Below are 21,103 nucleotides of genomic sequence, written 5' to 3'. Positions count from 1 at the left end.
TCGTGATGACGTCATCGACCCCCCCCCCCAGCGCTGCCTGGCAATTGGCCAGGCTGCGCACAGGGTCTGGGGGGCGTGGCGGGTAGCGGCGAATCAGATGTTGCAAAGTGCTAGCTGAGTGTAGCAAAAAAAATTTGCAAATCGGCTGACCAGGGCCTGAGCGGTGCCCTCCGGCGGCAGCCCAGGAGGTTAAAGGGAACCTAACAGAGGGATATGGAGGTTTCCATTTAAACAATACAATTTGCATGGCAGTCCTGCTGATCTACAGGATCTTCTCAGAAAATTAGCATATTGTGATAAAGTTCATTATTTTCTGTAATGTACTGATAAACATTAGACTTTCATATATTTTAGATTCAAATACACAGAACTGAAGTAGTTCAAGCCTTTTACTGTTTTAATATTGATGATTTTGGCATACAGCTCATGAAAACCCAAAATTCCCATCTCAAAAAATTATTTTATCCGACCAATAAAAGAGAAAAGTGTTTTTAAAATAGAAAAAAAGTCAACCTTCAAATAATTATGTTCAGTTATGCACTCAATACTTGGTTGGGAATCCTTTTGCTGAAATGACTGCTTCAATGCGGCGTGGCATGGAGGCAATCAGCCCGTGGCACTGCTCAGGTGTTATGGAGGCCCAGGATGCTTCGATAGCGACCTTAAGCTCGTCCAGAGTGTTGGGTCTTGCGTCTCAACTTTCTCTTCACAATATCCCACAGATTCTCTATGGGGTTCAGGTCAGGAGAGTTGGCAGGCCAATTGAGCACAGTAATACCATGGTCAGTAAATCATTTACCAGTGGTTTTGGCACTGTGAGTAGGTGCCAGGTCGTGCTGAAAAATGAAATCTTCATCTCCATAAAGCTTTTCAGCAGATGGAAGCATGAAGTGCTCCAAATCTCCTGATAGCTAGCTGCATTGACCCTGCCCTTGATATAACACAGTGGACCAACACCAGCAGCTGACATGGCACCTCAGACCATCACTGACTGTGGGTACTTGACACTGGACTTCAGACATTTTGGCATTTCCCTCTCCCCAGTCTTCCTCCAGACTCTGGCACCTTGATTTCCGAATGACATGTAAAAGTTGCTTTCATCCGAAAAAAGTACTTTGGACCACTGATCAACAGTCCAGTGCTGCTTCTCTGTAGCCCAGGTCAGGCGCTTCTGCCACTGTTTCTGGTTCAAAAGTGGGTTCAAGCGTATCCAATCAGCGGGAGGGAAGGAACGCGGGCGGGAAGCGCCGATACGGAGGAGGCGGGGAGCGGCGCTAACAGAATGCCGAGAGGTAAACATTGTGCTGGCGACACGCTGCGTGTCGCCAGCACTGTGGGGGGTATAGCGGCGTGCAGGGGGGGGGGGGTCTTGGAGGCACACCATGGGGCAACAGAGGCTGGTGTTAGTGTGCACAACCAGCCTCTGTGCCCCAGTAGCATAAGTAAATCCCACCTCGGGTTCTCTTTAAGTGTAGAAGGATAAGGACTGGCAACACAGTCGAAAGGAGTGTATTGAGGACATCTGCCTGAGCAACTAAAGGCTCATACACACATCAGACCATAGTCTTTGGAAAATGAAAGATCACAGAACAATTTTACCCCCTTCCATGTAGTATGAGAGCCATACCTACACAGTCTATTCTATGGAGCTGAACTCCCCATCAGATAGAAATCTTTGCAAGATGCTGCACACAAAGATGCTGTACACCGGGGGTGCCCAATAGGTCGATCGCGATCTACCGGTAGATCGCGACCGCCTATTTGGTAGATCGCGGCCTCTTGGCCGCGTCCCATCACAATTTGCGGCCGGCAGCTTTCCCATCATATTGTGCTGCCAGCCGCCGGCCAATAGGAAGCGGGGAAGAGAGAGGAGGCGCGGCTGAAGAGGTCATGACGTCATGGCTGGCTGGCGGCGGCGCCGGGCACACGCGCACACGCTGGACGGTGGCTGCACAGGACGCAGGCTCCTACTGCGCATGCGGGGCTGCACAACGTGAGGGGCTGCAGTAGCTGACGCTACACCGGAGCGCTCCGAGTCCGAGAGGGGAGACATCGCCGCTGGAGAGAGGTAAGTGATTGAGCACCCATCCTACCTACGCTAATGGCACCTATCCCTACCTACCTATGCTAGAGGCACCTATCCCCACCTACCTACCTATGCCAAAGGGACCCATCCCCCACCTGCCTATACTAAAGGGACCCATCCCCCACCTGCCTATGCTAAAGGGACCCATCCCCACCTACCTATGCTAAAGGGACCCTTCCCCACCTACCTATGCCAAAGGGACCCATCCCCCACCTGCCTATGCTAAAGGGACCCATCCCCCACCTGCCTATGCTAAAGGGACCCATCCCCCACCTGCCTATGCTAAAGGGACCCATCCCCACCTACCTATGCTAAAGGGACCCTTCCCCACCTACCTATGCTAAAGGGACCCTTCCCCACCTACCTATGCTAAAGGGACCCTTCCCCACCTACCTATGCTAAAGGGACCCATCCCCACCTACCTATGCTAAAGGGACCCTTCCCCACCTACCTATGCTAAAGGGACCCATCCCCACCTACCTACCTATGCTAAAGGGACCCATCCCCACCTACCTACCTATGCTAAAGGGACCCATCCCCACCTACCTACCTATGCTAAAGGGACCCACCCCCACCTACTTACCTATGCTAAAGGGACCCATCCCCACCTACCTATGCTAATGGCACCCATCCCCACCTACCTATGCTAAAGGGACCCATCCCCACCTACCTATGCTAAAGGGACCCATCCCCACCTACCTATGCTAATGGCACCCATCCCCACCTACCTATGCTAATGGCACCCACCCCCACCTACCTATGCTAAAGGGACCCATCCCTACCTACCTACCTATGCTAAAGGCACCTATCCCTACCTACCTATGCTAAAGGCACCTATCCCTACCTACCTATGCTAAAGGCACCTATCCCCACCTACCTATGCTAAAGGGACCTATCCCCACCTACCTATGCTGAAGGTACCTATCCTCACCTACCTATGCTAAAGGCACCTGTACCCAGCTACCTTTGCGGAAGGAACCTATACTTAGCTACCTATACTGGAGGCACTTGTACCTGGGGGCTATTCGTGACGGGGGGGGGGGGGGGGGGTCTGCAACACTTTAAATGTTGGTAGATCTCCTGGACTTGGCAAATTTTATAGTAGCTCGCGAGCCGAAAAAGTGTGGGCACCCCTGCTGTACACATTCAAAAGATCAGTATCTGCAAAAGATCCGTTCCTGCAAAATGCATTCATAGTCTATGAGATCTGCAGATCATCATACACACCTTGTTTAACAGACATTCATCTGCAGATCAGATCCACCAGGATGGATTTTCAGATCTGCAGAGGATTGTCTGATCTGCAGATGATTTTAATGTCTGTTAAACAATGTGTGTATGAGGATCTGCAGATCTCATAGACCATGAATGCAATTTGCAGGAACGGATCTTTGGCAGGAACAGATCTTTTGCAGATACTGATCTTTTGTGTCTGTACAGCATCTGTGTGTGCAGCATCTTGCAAAGATTTCTGTCTGATGGGGAGTGCAGCTCCATAGAAAAGACTGAAGGTATGGCTCTCATACTACATGGAAGGGGGTAAAATTGGTCTGTGATCTTTCATTTTCCAAAGACTATGGTCTGATGTGTGTATGTGGCCTAATTCTGGGCTTGAGCACTGGGACTTTTGCCCATTATCTCATATTGTGGAGAACACACGAATTGTGCACTATTTTATGGTTCTTGTGATTGTCAGTATATTTTGTGTTAAGGGAGGCATGTATAGTAGAATTATCTGAAATCAGAGGAGGAATTATATGCATTTGCATTCATTAAGTTGTTTACATGTTAGATGCTGCATTACTGGAATATTTCAGACCTGTTGAGCGCTTAGTTTTTAATATAAGTTTATCATAAGGGGACACACATCTCTATTGCTTAGAGCGCACCAGGAAAACAGCAATTTTAGATATTTGAGTGTTGTGGAGAGGAGCGCACCTTACTATCCATCTTTCAAAGGAACTTATAGGATAGAAGAACTAAGGCTGAAAATTTAGTTACAGAGTCTCTTTAAAGATGCATACCATTCTGTAGCGGCTGCCATCTTGGCTATATTATACCCTCCGGGTCCCCAGTCTTCTGTGTTAGAGAAGTGCATCACTGAATGAAGCAGAAAGAGGAAGTGACACGCTTGGCCATTGCAAGAGGCTCCTCCAGAGGGGTCATAGCACGACTTTGTTTAAGTCATCTGTCTTAAAGGCATGCCCATGAGAGGTGCTCAGAGTCCCTTTAAACAGCTTTAGGCCACAAACCAAACTAGGAGCGATTTCTAATTGCTAGTGATTTGAAAAAGCTCTTGCTAATGCAATGCTATGCGGGATTTTTATAAAATCAGATCGCTCAAGCATTACATTAGCCCATAGCATTAAAGAGAACCCGAGGTGGGATTTTATTATGCTAGTGGGGCACAGAGGCTGGTTGTGCACACTATCACCAGCCTCTGTTGCCCCATGGTGTGCCTCAAAGACCAACCCTGCGCGCCGCTATACCCCCGCAGTGCTGGCGGCAATGTTCACCTAAGCGCTGTCTGTCAGCGCCGCTCCCCCGCCTCCTCCTTATCGGCGCTACCCGCCAGTGTCCCTTCCCTCCCGCTGATTGGAGGGAAGTGACGCGGCGGGTAGCGCCGATACGGAGGAGGCGGGGGAGCGGCGCTGACAGACAGCGCTTAGATAAACATTGTGCTGGCAACACGCTGCGTGTCGCCAGCACTGCAGGGGTATAGCGGCTCGCAGGGGGGTCTTTGAGGCACACCATGGGGCAACAGAGGCTGGTGTTACTGTGCAAAATCCCACCTCGGGTTCTCTTTAAAGCAAGAGTTTTCAAACCGCAAATTGCTCAGAAAATCGCTCCTAGTGGGTTTCTGGCCTCAGTTATGGGTCACACTTTTTTTTTTTTTTTTTTTTTTTTTTTAAGCATTCGAGTTTCTAAAAAGCGATTTAAAAGCACTTGTGCAATGAATTTAAATGTGCGTTCTCACATGAGCGATCTTTCCAATCGCAAACGCGAGTCCAGCACCATTTTCAGAGCATGCGGGCGGCCCTTCCCGGTGCTGGCCATGCTGGGGTCGCCTGCACCTCCCAGCCTCCCCCCTCCAGGGTTCCGCAGTGTGGGTTCCAGGCAGTGAAAGAGCTTGGGGCCCCCACAGCCCCCCTGTTGTATGGGGGCATTTGGGAGCCTCCCCGTGGCGCTCCTGGATAGTGCTAATGTAGCATGAACTAATCCCCGCAGGGCAACCGCTTTGCGGTATTGGTTTTAGACCCTGCATATTTTGGCATGCGAAAGCAAATGCACATTTGCATGAGCGATGTCTCGTGATTAGCCAAATAGACCAAATTTGCAGAGCCATATTTATCAGGTTCTACTTGGTTGATGCACACATTTTTTCTTTGTTGAAATCACCATTTTCAGAGCATTTGCGCTTCAATGGAAGGTATAATAAAATTGCTAAGTGCTTTCAAAAGGCGTTTGGATTTTTGGAGCGCTTTTTTATTACAAAGTACATTAAAAAATATTCAGTTCCAGGTCAGAGTTCAATTCCTGGTTGTCTGCAGAAACCAGCACTAATCACTAAACAAAAGTGAAAATCACAAAATCGCTCAAAAAAGCCTGGAAAATCACTTTAAAAAGCGCTCACAAAAGTGCTCAGCGATTGCGATTTATAACGTGAACAAAGCCTCAATGTTCGTTCACTTCTCTCCAAGGTTCCATCATCCTCCACCACTAAGGAAATGCCTATATAGCCCCATTTTTTTTTTCTAAGGATGGCCCTTTTTTCAGAATAAAGAATCTTTTTGTTCCGCTTTCCTCCTGAAGCATTAATTCTAGGTCTGCAATTGGGCGTTATTCAACATTTGCAGCAAAAGAGGCAGTTTCTGTATGTAGCAAATGTGATCTGGCCAGGTCTGTTTGGTTTCCTCCAGCTGGACTAGATTAGGGCATCAATTTGCTTCACCTCAAACATTAGCCTGCATCTGTCTAGGTCACTGTCGCAAAACCCTACAAAGAACTCCTTTGGGGCAAGCAAATGATGTGAAGGATTCTTGGTTAAACTGGCCTATTTAGATTAATATGAAGCTGTTATATTTACATATAAAATACGTTTCATAGTCATTCAAGAAGTCTTGATTTAGAAGTTCAAACTCACCATGGCTTTATCTTAATTGAGGACTAGGTTTTAAAAGAATGCTAATGTGTATCACACAGCAGTAGCCCTCATGTTACATTCAACCAAGCACAGCATCTGTACAGATGGTAGACCAGCTGAACAGTAGGATTTACCCCCCTTGGCGTTCTGCTTCTTTCTGGACTTTAGGGTCTAAAAGTGGTGCAATTTTTTTGCACCCTTTCAGACCCTAAAACCTGGAAACAAATCATGCTGCCAGGGAGATCTGCAGCAGCCCAGCAATCACTCAACTCCCTGGCTCCAGCGCTGCAGTTAAGCCTCCATCCTCCGGGTGGCGCTGCAACTCTAAAGTGAAATTGCCGGCGGTCATGACGACAGCTGGCGAACTCACCAGCAGGAAGCAGAGCCCCGGAGGAGAGGAAGAAGAATGCTGAGGTATGTAGAAATGCTCCCGCTGCGCGCATTGCTCTGCATACAGCCGTCGGCGGCTACACCGAGCAGAGGTCGGGATTTCCGCTCTTAGCTACGGTTTTCCGCCCTGACCCTAGCTCGGGATAACCGCCAAGGAGGTTAAAAAGCAACAATGGTTGAAAATGTGAAGAAGAACTGCAGAATTTAATTGTAGACTGTTCGAGCCCAAAGGTAGGGCTCTCTGCCTGGTGTTGTGTTTCTAATGCTGGGAATACACTGTTAGTTTCTGCCGTGCATGTCTCCTCTCGATTGATTTTGCTGCTTGATTCTGCAGTCGATTCTCTTATTTCCGCTCGTTTATCTTTTTCTATTCACTTCTATCAGAAATCGAGCGGCAAAAGAATCAAAAGGGAGATTGGATATTTTGGAAATTGTCTATCGAACCATACTATAACCTAAAAAAAAAAAAAAACGAACCGTGTATTCCCAGCATAATGGCTCTACCAAGCTTGGTATCATTTTATTATGTACTGGTTTATGTACCTGCATCACTGGATTATCCGGTTGAAGTAGGAGCGGTTACATTTTTTACTACATACTAGTGTACATCTTGTACTCCTTACGGCACTCCAAATGATGGCACATCATAAATAAGGTCATAAAATTCAGCATAAAAGAGCTAAAGAATTGCAAGTCATACTTAAACCTCTGCTATAGTTCTATGAGCTTGAAGAAGTAGAATTCCGTGCAGGTAAAAGGCTAATGTGCCTAATGCCATTGTTGTGCCTGAAATAAATCAAAACAGAGTAAGCCCAAGTGGGAACAAATCAGACAGAACAGTTGAAGGAAGCACGAGATGTGCACCGGCTATCCGGGCTGGAACTATAAAATCAAATTTAAAACTGATAAAAACAAGCACCACCAAGAGCCCCAATAGTGTAATATGTACTGGTAAATGGTTACTAGATAGAGTAAATATTAATACTCACAAACCAGGGTTACCATTAGGCAACCACGGTAAAGGCAGGTGGGGAGATTTTCCTGACCCCACTCAGGAATAAGAAGTCGCTCTCTGTAGATGAGAAAAAGGGGGTTCAACCCTCCACCCAGGGTGGACTCAATATTATGCAGGAGAACAAAGGCGCCAAAAGGATAAAAGGAAGCTAAATGAGCTTAAAAACCAAATTCTTGGTAAATAGAGGAGGTAGTGGTGGACTTACCTCCTCCAAGGAGACACACAACGACTGTAATAAACACAGTCAATATATTTTATTTATGAACTCCAAATATGCAACGCGTTTCGCAGGTTTGATCCCGCTTCATCAGGCAATAACAACGGAGCAATAGCATATGTGGTCAGTAGAAGAGCCAGGCACCTCTGCAATTGCAAAGCGCCCGCAACTTAGCGAATCGCAGAAGTACTGTGATTCCACTGTGATTCCCAGAGCGATTGGCTACTGGTAGCCACTGATGCGAATGTTCAGGGTTCACTCCCATAACGTTGTTAGCAGCATTTTGCGTTCACAAGGCTGCTAGTAGGACCACCCCATGTGGATCCACTAGAGAAGCATTTTGGCAATCAGCAGCACAGCTAAATTGCTCCTAGTGGGTCCCAACACTGAGGCTGGGTGCACACAACAGAGCATGAAAGGTCACGTTTTCTGTCATGTGTGGGAGTTTGTGTATTTTTACTGCGTTAGCGGTTTTCCCACAGATGCATTATTCAAGCATTTTGCGTGCTTTTTATGCGTTTGGCATATACAAAACACATATGCATTTTGTATGCGTTTTTCAATTGCATTTTATGCTAATCACTAGGAAGACAAAGCGGAAATGCACCGGAATTTTTTTTTTTTTTTGTAAATAAAAATGCATGGAAAAACGCACACAAAAAAAAAAAAAAAAAAAAAGCATACCATTGCGTTCCTATTGACTTTCATTATGTGTGTTTTTGATACTGTAGGTTTTTGAATATTATGCACCAATGCATGTTTGAAAACGCATAGAAAACATGCGTTTTTCCTGTGGCCCATAGACTTCCATTAGCGGCAAAATCACAGCGTTTTTCCTCAATGCTAGTGTTTCTGCTAACTGTGCACCTAGCCTGACACACAAAAAAAGTGAAGTACTGCTGAAAACTATGCCATTCCTTCTAGCAGCAGTTTCCATTCCTTGGCTTCACTCTTTCATTGTGGAATGTCTCAGTCGGTGCAAAGGCATTGTAGCTTGTGACAAAACATTCTTCTATGGGATTTATAAAAAGTGCTTCAGCTTCCCTTCCTATAAGGGCTAGTTTACAGTGCTCAGTTGTGTTGCAGAATAATTCTGCATGTCAACTTACTGCTAGTACTATTCTATGGGGGGGTTGTAACGTTGCATTATTTTAACTCGCTGCATGCAGGCTCTTAAAGAAAACCTGTAACGACAAAAGTACTCAGGATCGTATCGAGGCTTCCCCTGTCCTCCTGTGTTCCACATCGGTCTCGCTCTGGCCCTCCGGACAGCGGGGATGTAAATATTTACCTTCCCAGCTCCAGAGTAGGCGCAGTATCGGCTCTCCGCTCAGAGATAGGCAGAAACAGCAGATTGCTGTCGGGCCGCTCTACTGCGCAGGCGCAAGTCTTCTGCGCCTGCATAGTAGAGTGGACCCGACAGAGATCGGCTATTTCCGCCCATCTCCGTGCTGAGAGCGGCAACAGTGTCACCCGCTGGAGCCAGGGAAGGTAAATAAATCTAGCTTGTCAGGCTTATCGAGCCAGGATTAATGGAGACTTTGGGGGAGCCAGCGCTGGACTACCTGCAGCTACAGGGGAGGGGGAAGCCTCATTGGGACCCTGAGGCTTCCCCCTCCCGATACCCCCCCGGGGACTTTTTTTCAGTACAGGGGTCTCTTTAATGTCTATATCCAGTCTATTGCAGCTCACACATTTTAACTCGTGCTCTATGCAATGCACCACTGCGAATCCAGCCTTCATTCACTTTGATTATTGTACTGAACCTGAAAATAATTAAGTGTGAATAAAGCTATTAATTCACTGATTAAACACTCACTAAGCTCACCTTTCAACTGCAAATATTAATAAAAAAAGTCAAATTATTAAATATTTTACCCTCAGGAGAAGGCTATTCGTATTCTAGCCAATTCAACTATAACCATACTAAAGCCTGGTACACATATACAATTTTAATTGGCCCCTTTTAGTAGTATGAGTTTACCTACACAGCCGATTAATTGCATTCAAAATCTGTTAGCCATCATACAACATGGAGGTGGTAAAATTGGTTAGTGATGGGCCAATTAAAATTGGAAATTGACAAAAAAAAAAAAAAAAAAAAAAAAAAAAAAAAAAACACAAAACAAAACTGCTGCAACCATTTAGAGATTGAACTTAAAGGGATACTGTAGGGGGGTCGGGGGGAAATGAGCTGAACTTACCCGGAGCTTCTAATGGTCCCCCGCAGACATCCTGTGTTGGCGCAGCCACTCACCGATGCTCCGGCCCCGCCTCCGGTTCACTTCTGGAATTTCTGACTTTAAAGTCAGAAAACCACTGCGCCTGCGTTGCCGTGTCCTCGCTCCCGCTGATGTCACCAGGAGTGTACTGCGCAGACACAGACCATACTGGGCTTGCACTGTGCGCTCTTGATGACATCAGCGGGATTGAGGACACGGCAACGCAGGCGCAGTGGTTTTCTGACTTTAAAGTCAGAAATTCCAGAAGTGAACCGGAGGCGGGGCCGGAGCATCGGTGAGCGGCTGCGCGGGCACAGGATGTCTGCAGGGGACCATTAGAAGCCCCGGGTAAGTTCAGCTCATTTTCCCCCGACCCCCTACAGTATCCCTTTAAAATGCAACACACTGTAAGCACTATTTAATGTAAAAAATATTTCTCATGTATAAGCCACCTGTATATAGGCCGACCCCCCCCCCCCCCCTTTTCGACCTGGTTTTGCTCCTGAAAACAAAAAAAAAAACAAAAAAAAAACTAATAATGGTGTGACCTATGGATAAGCCAACCCACTAATGTCTCCCCCTAGTCTACCCACTACTGTTCCTTTAAACGCAGCGATTTTCCTGTAGTGAGAAGTTAACTGACCTTAAGCCGAATACTTTACCACAGCTGACTGCAGCACAGATGGGACATACAGACTACAGGGGGGTGGAGGAAACCTTATGTTTCATTGATCTCAGATACCATGCTCAGATACCATACTACTATGCCACAGTAGTGATACTGTAGAATGTAGTTCAGGATACCCACTTTTTCATAAATGCTGTTTTCCACAAACACTTCCTATAAGCTGGTGCCCATACACACAACACTTCAAAAAGATGGTGCTTGTACACACAGCACTTTTAATGACATCCATCAAAATGTTCCCCCAAGCGATTCTGTGTACAGGTGGAAGCTCTGAACCGCTTAAGCACAGCAAAAGAAAGTGCTTGTGGATTATGGCTTTCTGTCACTGTATATGTGTGGTTTGAAACTCACGCATGCACAATTGAGCTGCACAGCTTGGAGCAACTTCAGGGAGGCAAGGGATAAACTGGGAACAGGAGAGGCCCCAAAAACAACAGGAGACTTAGGGCTTGTTCACACTAAGGCCTGGTGCACACCAAAAACCGCTAGCAGATCCGCAAAATGCTAGCAGATTTTGAAACGCTTTTTCTTTTTCTGTAGCGTTTCAGCTAGCATTTTGCGGTTTTGTGAAGCGTTTTTAGTGTAGTAGATTTCACGTATTGTTACAGTAAAGCTGTTACTGAACAGCTACTGTAACAAAAACGCCTGCAAAACCGCTCTGAACTGGCGTTTTTCAGAGCGGTTTGCGTTTTTCCTATACTTAACATTGAGGCAGAAACGCATCCACAATCCAAAAAATGTCTCACCCCGGGAGGATTAGTTTCTGCAAAACGACTCCCGCTCTGGTGTGAACCACCCCATTGAGATACATTGACCAAGCGGATCCGCAGCCGCAAGCGGCTGCAGAAACGCTGAAAAAGCCGCTCGGTTTTGCCCTTTTTACAAGCACCGGTGATTCCCTATGAGGGCTGGTGCACACCGAGCGGCTTTTTCAGCGTGGATCCGCTTGGTCAATGTATCTCAATGGGGTGGTTCACACCAGAGCGGGAGGAGTTTTGCAGAAATGCATACTCCCGGGGTGAGGCATTTTTTGGATTGTGGATGCGTTTCTGCCTCAATGTTAAGTATAGGAAAACCGCTAACCGCTCTGAAAAACGCCAGTTCAGAGCGGTTTTGCAGGCGTTTTTGTTACAGTAGCTGTTCAGTAACAGCTTTACTGTAACAATACGTGAAATCTACTACACCAAAAACGCTTCACAAAACCGCAAAATGCTAGCTGAAACGCTGCAGAAAAAGAAGAAAAAGCGTTTCAAAATTTGCTAGCATTTTGCGGATCTGCTAGCGGTTTTTGGTGTGCACCAGGCCTGAGAGAGTGTTCTCATCTGAGCAGTTTGTTTCCAATCCGCTCAGCAAAGTGCTGCCTGTACCATTTTCTGAGTGCTTTTGCTCAATAGAAGGTATAGGGAAGTCCCAAATCACTTGAAAAATTACTTTTTATAGAGATTTCTCCAGAGCTTTGATGAATAAATACATCGTATTTATTAATTTCCGGATCAAAGAGTTCACTTCCTGAAGTGGAAGTAAAAAAAGCCGAATCACTCTGCAGTCAGCGATTTCAATTTTAGATGCGAACTAAGCCTTAAGCTGGCCATACACTTAGATTGCCGTTTGATCCTCCGAAAAGAATCCTACCACACACTGCATATTGATTTTCAATAGATTCCATTAGGGAATGTATTGAAAATCGATCGAACTGCAGCGTTGCAGTATTTGATGCAGTGCAATGCTATAGGCTATCTACCGCCGCTCCTGCCCCACCCCCAATCGGCCTAGACGTTCTGTCCTGTTGATTTATTTGGTCAAAATCAACTGAAAGCTGATAAACCGGATATTTTGGGGGAATCTATTACTGACTAAATCTGCAGGGAATCCTACGGGGGGGGGGGGGAAACGATAGTGGAACCAGAGAAACTCATAAAAGATTTATAAATACCTGGGGCTTCCTCCAGCCCCACGCCGCTGTCCTCAGTCTTCTCCCTCTTCGGTACTGGGTCCCGTAACTTCGGCAGTCACAGCCAGTCTGACACATGCGCAGTACTATTATCCGCCGGAGAGAGCACTGCGCTTGCTCAGACTGGCCGCGACTGTATAAATCTTTTATACGATTCCGTCTCTGGTACACTTTAAGAAGAAGGTAATCTAGCCCACCACCAGCATTATTCAGTATTTTATATCCCGATTCAGTAATACTTTAACCCCTTAAGGACTGCAGTCATAAATCCCCTTAAGGACCAGACACTGTTTTTTCCATTCAGACCACTGCAGCTTTAACGGTTTATTGCTCGGTCATACAACCTACTATCTAAATGAATTTTACCTCCTTTTCTTGTCACTAATACAGCTTTCTTTTGGCGCTATTTGATTGCTGCTGTGATTTTTAGTTTTTATTATATTCATCAAAAAAGACATGAATTTTGACAAAAAAAGTGATTTTTTTTTTTTACTTTCTGTGCTGACATTTTTCAAATAAAGTAAAATTTCTATATACATTTTTGTCCAAATTTATTGTGCTACATGTCTGATAAAAAAAAAAATCCAATAAGTGTATATTCATTGGTTTGGGTAAACGTTTTAGCGTTTACAAAGTATGGTGCAAAAAGTATATTTTCCCATTTTTAAGCATCTCTGACTTTTCTGAGCACCTGTCATGTTTCATGAGGTGCTAGAATTCCAGGATAGTATAAATAACCCCCAAATGACCCCCATTTTGGAAAGAAGACATCCCAAAGTATTCACTAAGAGGCATGGTGAGTTCATAGAAAATTTTCTTTTTTGACACAAGTTAGCGAAAAATGACACTGACAGAAAAAAAAAAAGTTTCCATTTCTGCTAACTTATGACAACAAAAAAAATGAAATCTGCCACGGACTCACCATGCCCCTCTCTGAATACTTTGGGAGGTCTACTTTCCAAAATGGGGTCATTTGTGGGGTGTTTACTGTCCTGGCATTTTGGGGGGTGCTAAATTGTAAGCACCCCTGCAAAGCCTAAAAGTGCTCATAGGACTTTGGCCCCTTAGCGCACCTAGGCTGCAAAAAATGTGTCACATGTGGTATTGCCGTACTCAGGAGAAATAGTATAATGTGTTTTGGGGTGTATTTTTACACATACCCATGCTGGGTGGAAGAAATATCTCTGTAAATGATTTGTTTTTGTTTTGTTTTTTTGTTGTTTTTTACACAGTCCATTTACAGAGATATTTCTCCCACCCAGCAAAGTGTAATTTTCCACTAACTTAGCATTTTAGGGGCCCAAAACCGTGAAGAGTAGTCTGGAAACCAAATGCCTCAAAATGACTGTTCAGGGGTATAAGCATCTGCAAATTTTGATGACAGGTGGTCTATGAGGGGCTAAATTTTGTGGAACCGGTCATAAGCAAGGTGGCCTCTTCGATGACAGGTTGTATTAGGACTGAAGTGCAGGAAGCACAGGATGTTCTCAAATCGTGACCTGGACATGGCAGTAGAGAACATGGGCATGTGATGTATTGGGTGCGTAGACCAATAAGACCGCAATACATTATTTTTGACAAGACCCATGTTAAGGAGAAGGCCCCAAAAAATGTTACGTTCGGAAACTTGGAGTGGTTTCCACCGAAAAGGCTGGGCATGGTAGCTTCTTGGATTGGCGGTTGCATATTGTGTGGCACAACGGTTGGTCTCAGCCACAATTAAGTCGTAGAGACCAGCAGTGATCAGAAAAAAAGATTCTGTCACTGCGGTGGGGCGGGTGAGGGTTTGGCCGGGTGATCAGAAGTCTGCAGGGGGCAGATTAGGGCCTGATCTGATGGATAGGAGTGCTAGGGAGTGACAAGTGGTGACAGGAGGTGATTGATGGGTGTCTCAGTGGGTGATTAGAGGGGAGAATAGATGCAATCAATGCACTGGGGAGGTGATCGGAAGGGGGATCTGAGGGTTTGGCCAAGTGATCCGGAACCCACACGGGTCAAATTAGGGCCTGATCTGATGGGTAGGTGTGCTAGAGGGTGACAGGTGGTGATTGATGGGTGTCTCAGGGTGTGATTAGAGGGGGGGGAATAGATGCAAGCAATGCACTGGGGAGGTGATCGGGTGGTGGTGGTGGGGGAAGGGGGGGTCTGAGGGCGATCTGAGGGTGTGGGCAGGTGATTGGGTGCCCGCAAGGGGCAGATGAGGATCTGATGGGTATGATGGGTAGCAGTGACAAGTGGTGACAGGGGGTGATTGATGGGTGATTGACAGGTGATCAGTGGGTGATTACACAGGAGGTTAGATGTATACAGTACACGGGGGGGTGATCAGGAGCCCCCAGGGGGCAGTTTAGGACCTAATCTAAAAAAATAGCATTGACAGATGGTGACAGGGAGTGATTGATGGGTGATTAGGAGGGTGATTGGGTGCAAACAGGGGTCTGAGGGGGTGATCGGGGGGGTCTGAGGGGTGCTGTGGGTGATCAGGGGGGGCCAGATCAGTGTTTGTGTGCTTACCAGGGGGGCTGCCTCCTGCCTTGGTGGTCCCTCGATCACTGGGACCACCAGGGCAGGAGGCAGCCTGTATAATACGCTTTGTATACATTACAAAGCATATTATACGCTTTCTATGCGGCAGATCGGAGGTTAACAACCCGCCGGCGCTGCTAATTGGCCGGCGGGTTGGCGTCGCGGGTGGGCGGAGCCTAATGACGCCGATTGGGCACGCATGATCGCCCGCAATCCCCTCGTCCAGGACCCGACGCCTCTGGGCGTTAGGCTGTCCTGGGCATGCCACTTTGCCGACGCCCATAGGTAGTGGGCGGTCCGCAAGTGGTTAAGATGCCCATTCATGATGCAATCTTACCACTTCTGGGTAATATGGAAGACTACCTAAATTATCCAGTCAAAGTATATTCACTCAGTTTACCCGTTTAATGCATACATTTGGTAAGATTGTATTATTGCTGGGCCCCTTCAACCAGTCTCATGAAACCAACTGCCAGTGGCTGCTGACTCACATTTGGGCCTCTTTCAGACGGATGGTTGAACTACGCTGCGTGCTTGTGAGCCGTTCAGGGACCCGTCTGCCGCCCATGAGCGTCACTTCGATGCAATTTAAATGCAGCCAAATGGCAGCGTTTGTAACGCCACATCACATGTGTGGGCTTTTGACACGAGGAGACGTTACACGTCAGCAAACATTTACATCTGACCACGGCTGTCTGCGCAGTACATTCCACACCACGTGCGAGTGATTGACAGCGGCGCTCACACAGGCGCAGTAGAGGACGACCTGGCGAAGTCGGCCTCTGCACAGTCGGGGAACGGGTGCCAGCAGCTGAGAGCGGAGCTGCGGCGAGGGAAATAGTGGCTGCTAGGAGATGGAGGAAGCCCCAGGTAAGTAGGGCTCTTTATTTTTTTCAGCTCGGATATTCCCTTTAAGAAAGCCCCAGGTAAGTATGGAACTTAAGAGTTTTCTCGTCTATGAATGCATCATCAAAATATTTGCACACACAGTGGTGGAGGTGACATTAATCTAACATTTGGGAGTTAACTAGTAAACATCTGGGAAGTTGGATACAAATACACTGAAACAGCTATGAGCATTTAGGCCCAGTGCACACTGGGCGGATCCGCCGGCCGCATCCGCTTAAAAATCCGCGTGGCTAATGTATCTCTATGGGCTGGTGCACACCGGCGGTTTAAGGTTTTTAGCAAGCCGCAATCGTGCCTTTGCTGCACGTTTGCAGTTTGCTTAAAACCTCAAACCGCGGGTGTGCACCAGCCCATAGAGATACGTTAGCCACGCGGATGCTGATGCGGCCGGCGGATCACATACAAAATCCGCTCGGTGTGCACCCGGCAAATATCTGCTCTCTGCTCCCAAAACCGCTAGCGTTTTGACGATCTGCTAGCGGTTTTGGTGTGCACTGGGCCATACTTCTTAAGGTAGCCATACATGGGTCGATTTGCCATCAGATTCGACCAACAGATAGATCCCTCTCTGATCGAATCTGATCAGAGAGGGATCGTATGGCTGCCTTTACTGCAAACAGATTGTGAATCAATTTCAGCATGAAACTGATCACAATCTGTGAAGCTGCCACCCGCCAGCTATACATTACCTGATCTGGCCGGCGCGACTCCCCCGGTCTCCGCTGTCTTCTCCGCGCTGGTCTCTGGTCCGGCTGGCTTTCTTCTCTGAACTTCCTGTCCAGGGGAAGTTTAAACAGTAGAGGGCGCTCTACTGTTTAAACTTCCTGCCGGGACAGGAAGTTCAAGGAGGCTGCAGCCCTGGAGCGGAGAAGAAGACAGCGGAGACCAGGGGAGTCGCGCCAGCCGGAACAGGTAATGTATCTCCGCTGTATTGCATCTGTCATTCGAACGCTGCTATTGACGCACCCCCGACCCGCCGTCGATCGAGAAAAATCTTCCGCACGGACGGATCAACGGGAACGATTTCGGATGGAAATCGATAGTTCTGTCAGCGTTTGCGCGACGATTTCACAGCAGATTCGATCACAGTGATCGAATCTGCTGTATATCGGCGGGAAAATAGTTAGGTGTATGGGCCCCTTTAGGGCTTCAATCCACTAGCAGCCTTTTCTAAGCACTGATGATTTCAAAAAGCTCTTGCTAATGCAATGCTATTAAGGATCTTTATAAAATCACATCCCTTAAAGTGTACCAGAACTGGAATAAAGTAAACATTTTATACATATCCGGGGCTTCCTCCGGCCCCATCCGCACGGGTCGCTCCCACGCCGATGTCCTCAGTCTTCTCCATCTTCAGAAACCGGTTCCCGTTACTTCCTCCAGTCGCGGCCAGTCTGCGGAAGAGAAGTGCGCCCTCTACGTATCCCTTCGGTGGCTGCTGGAGAGATACGCAAATCGCTCACTTTACTTGCGTCAGACTGGCCGTGATTGGAGGAAGTAACGGGACCCGGTACAGAAGACGGTGAAGGCCGAGTACGGCAACGTGGGAGCGATCTGTGCAGATGGGGCCGGAGGAAGCCCCAGGTATGTATAAAATGTTTACTTCATTCCTGCTCTGGTTTCCTTTAAGTGGAAACACACCTATAGCGTTACATTAGAAAAAGCTTTTCAAATCACAACTGCTTAGTAATGTACGGCTAGTGGGTTCCAGGCCTCAGGGCTGGAACCCACTACAGCGATTTTCTGAGCATTTAGGGAGCGATTCAAACTGCTAGCGATTTCCCTAAACGCTCAGCTAATGTTAATGGATGGGCCAAATTCCACTGTAGCGATTGCGATTGCCAAATTGCAAAACTCAGGACATGCAGAATTTTTGAGAGTTAGCGATTAGAGTTTCTGCAATGTAAAGTATATAAACCGCTAGCATAATCACTCGTTAAAACCTAAAAAAATTAATTGAAAGGACCAATCAGAATTAAAAACGCTACTCACTAGTCGCTACACAACCGCTGGCAAATTACACTTTTTAAGGCCTGGTGCACACCAGAGGAGTTTTTCTGAGCGTTTTGAGTTTTTAAATCTGCTGCTAATGTTATCCTATGGGTCTGTGCACACTGGAGCAATGAGGTTTTGTAAAAAAAAAAAAAAACATAGCATTACATTGGGAAGAGCTTTTAGAGGTTACAAAAGCTCTTCCCAATGTAATGCTATGGGTTTTTTACAAAACCTCATTGCTCCAGTGTGCACAGACACATAGGATAACATTAGCAGCAGATTTAAAGAGGATCTGTAACATCAAAAGATCCCCTGGGGGGTACTCACCTCGGGTGGGGGAAGCCTCCGGATCCTAATGAGGCTCCCCACGCCGTCCTCTGTCCTACGGGGGTCTCGCTGCAGCCCTCCGTACAAGACGACGTCATTATTTACCTTCCCGGCTCCTGCGCAGGCGCTCTGACGGCTGTCGGCTCCGAACTACACGGAAATACCCGATCGCCGTCGGGTCTGCTCTACTGCGCAGGCGCAAGTTTCCAGCGCCTGCGCAGTAGAGCGGACCCGACTGAGATCGGGTATTTCCGTGTAGTTCGGAGCGGAAAACAGCCACAGCGCCCCCGCTGGAGCCAGCAAAGGTAAATATTGATTTTACAGTCGGGCCTGTCGCCAGCTGTTCGGAGGCCTGCAGCGAGACCCCCGTGGGACAGAGGACGGCGTGGGAAGCCTCATTAGGATCCCGAGGCTTCCCCCACCCGAGGTGAGTACCCACCAGGGGATCTTTTTGAGGTTACAGAGTCTCTTTAAAAACTCAAAACGATTAGAAAAACTCCTCTGGTGTGCACCAGGCCTAAATTCGCTCCCGAAAACCAGGGCTGTGGAGTCGGAGTCGAGGAGTCGGAGTAATTTTTGGCACCCGGAGTTGGAGTCATTGATTTCATAAACTGAAGAGTCGGATGATTTGGGTACAAAATCCACAGCCCTGTTAAGTATTAGACTAAGGGGTCGGAGCCATTTTGGGTACCCGGAGTCGGAGATGGAGTAGTGGTTTCATAAACTGAGGAGTCGGAGTTGGAAGATTTTTGTACCGACTCCACAGCCCTGCCAAAACCGCTCATGAAATCGCTTAGCGATTGCGATTAGTGATAGCGTTTTGTAGTGGGTTCTAGGCCTCACTGACATTGCGCTACCAACTTCAGGTACTTTTTACAGACATCTCGCTATCAACTTATACACCACAATGATACACAGATACCAATTACGTTGGATGTATGCAACTTAAAACCCTTCCCGGATGCATTATTCCAGATCTACTGATTCCTGCACATCCTCTTTACAAGCAAAATGATTGGCTAAAGTGTCCGGGAACCGTTGCTTATCGTCATTTTCAGTAATTTGCTTAAATTTTCTTTAACACTAGCAATCAGTCCTTATGCTGGGAATACACGGTTCATTTGGTGCCATTTAGACGGCTCGATAGATGTCCGATCGCACGCCCGATCATTTCGCATTGAACACAATGGAAGATAAGAAAAACGAGCGGAAGCTAAGAGAATCGCCTGTGGAGTCGAGCGGGCAATCGATCGAGCGGTAGAATCAAGCGGCAAAAATCGAGCCGTGTATGCCCAGCATTACTCACTAAGGATGTTTACTGGATAATTACCAGATTTTTTTCAATAGGCTGCTATCTGCTTCAAAAAGCAGATCGTGGCTGTTTTGCCAATCACAACAGCACTGATCTACATGTAATTTGCGGTGCTCATTTTCCACTAGCAATTTGTATTTTCCTGAACCACAATCGCTGGCCTGCACAATGTTTGGTGCAATAGCACTCTGGCCTGCAATCGCGGCAAGTAGAAATTGAAGGTTGTGTGATTGCACACAGCACGATTTTGCATGCAATCAGGCTTCTTAGTGGATAAAGGCCCATAAGAGTTATGCTGGATACACGTTGCGATTTTGGCTGTATCGAAGGTAACCGATTCGAACATGCCGGAAATGATCGATTGCTCCCGCTCAATCTCGTGGATAGATTGATTATTTATGGCATGTTCGATTCAATTACGTTCGATACAGCCATCAATTTTGCATGATAAGTATGCAAAATCAACGGCTGTATCGAACAAAACCAAATTGAACATGGCAGAAATAATCAAATCGATCCCGATCAATCTCGTGGATCGAGCGGGAAATCGCAACATGTGTACCCAGCATGACACTAATAGAAGGGCAGGAAAGATCACATTGTGAAAAACAAGACATTTTGTTCCAGTAGACTAGACATTAGGTTAGATGTGGATCCTTTGCCAGTGTGAGTAGTGCAGTGAATGGAGGCTTCAGTGCCAGCAGATCCACTACAGCGTGAGGTGTTGACAGCGCATATGATTGAATGAGACCAACGCGTGACTTTTATCACCTCCTCCACAAGCGCGCGGAATCGAGCTGATCACTGCAGCTGGAGAGCTCCTGTGACGTGCGCACCAACTGCACGGTCTGCCCCTCCAATGTAACAGCTGTACCTGTCTTCCTCTGGATGTTCAGCCTCAGCAAATCCCCGCTGGATAGGTGCTTCAGGGCGAAGTGTTTTACGATCCTGTCCGAAATCGTCCCTTTTCCTGATCCTGGAGGGCCCATAATCACCGCCCTGAACAGCATGCGAGCCACCATTATGCTGGGAATGGACGAGTGTGCAAATACTACAAATCCCACACGAAAAGTTAAAAAGAAAGGCAGTTGCAGATGATTCCCTGTGTATAATCAGCTTGTATGTGCAATCATAGAACTGACCTCGTATTGCACTGTGATTAGGATTAAAAAGTAAAAATATAAAATAAAAACTTCCACTAAAGAATGCACATAACTACGGATAAAACCTCCAAACTGCAACCAAGTCACATGCCCCCCTCCCTCAGCAGGAATAAGTTGCTTTCCCCTATGTTCTTATTCTCTCCCTCCTTCCCTCCTCC

At 47.0% G+C, this 21,103-nt stretch overlaps 1 protein-coding gene across 1 annotated transcript in view; it reads right to left on the bottom strand.

Moving 5' to 3' along the window:
* AK3 (adenylate kinase 3) overlaps positions 1–21,103 on the bottom strand; it is a 51,903-nt gene extending 30,800 nt beyond the window's left edge. Inside the window, 1 exon segment of the mRNA XM_068235702.1 lies at positions 20,657–21,103. Coding sequence (XP_068091803.1) covers positions 20,657–20,804 — 148 coding nt within the window. The 5' untranslated portion in view covers positions 20,805–21,103.

Source organism: Hyperolius riggenbachi, chromosome 1 (assembly GCF_040937935.1).
Source record: "Hyperolius riggenbachi isolate aHypRig1 chromosome 1, aHypRig1.pri, whole genome shotgun sequence".
NCBI lineage: Eukaryota > Metazoa > Chordata > Amphibia > Anura > Hyperoliidae > Hyperolius > Hyperolius riggenbachi.
This window is presented reverse-complemented; position numbering and strand designations above follow the sequence as displayed.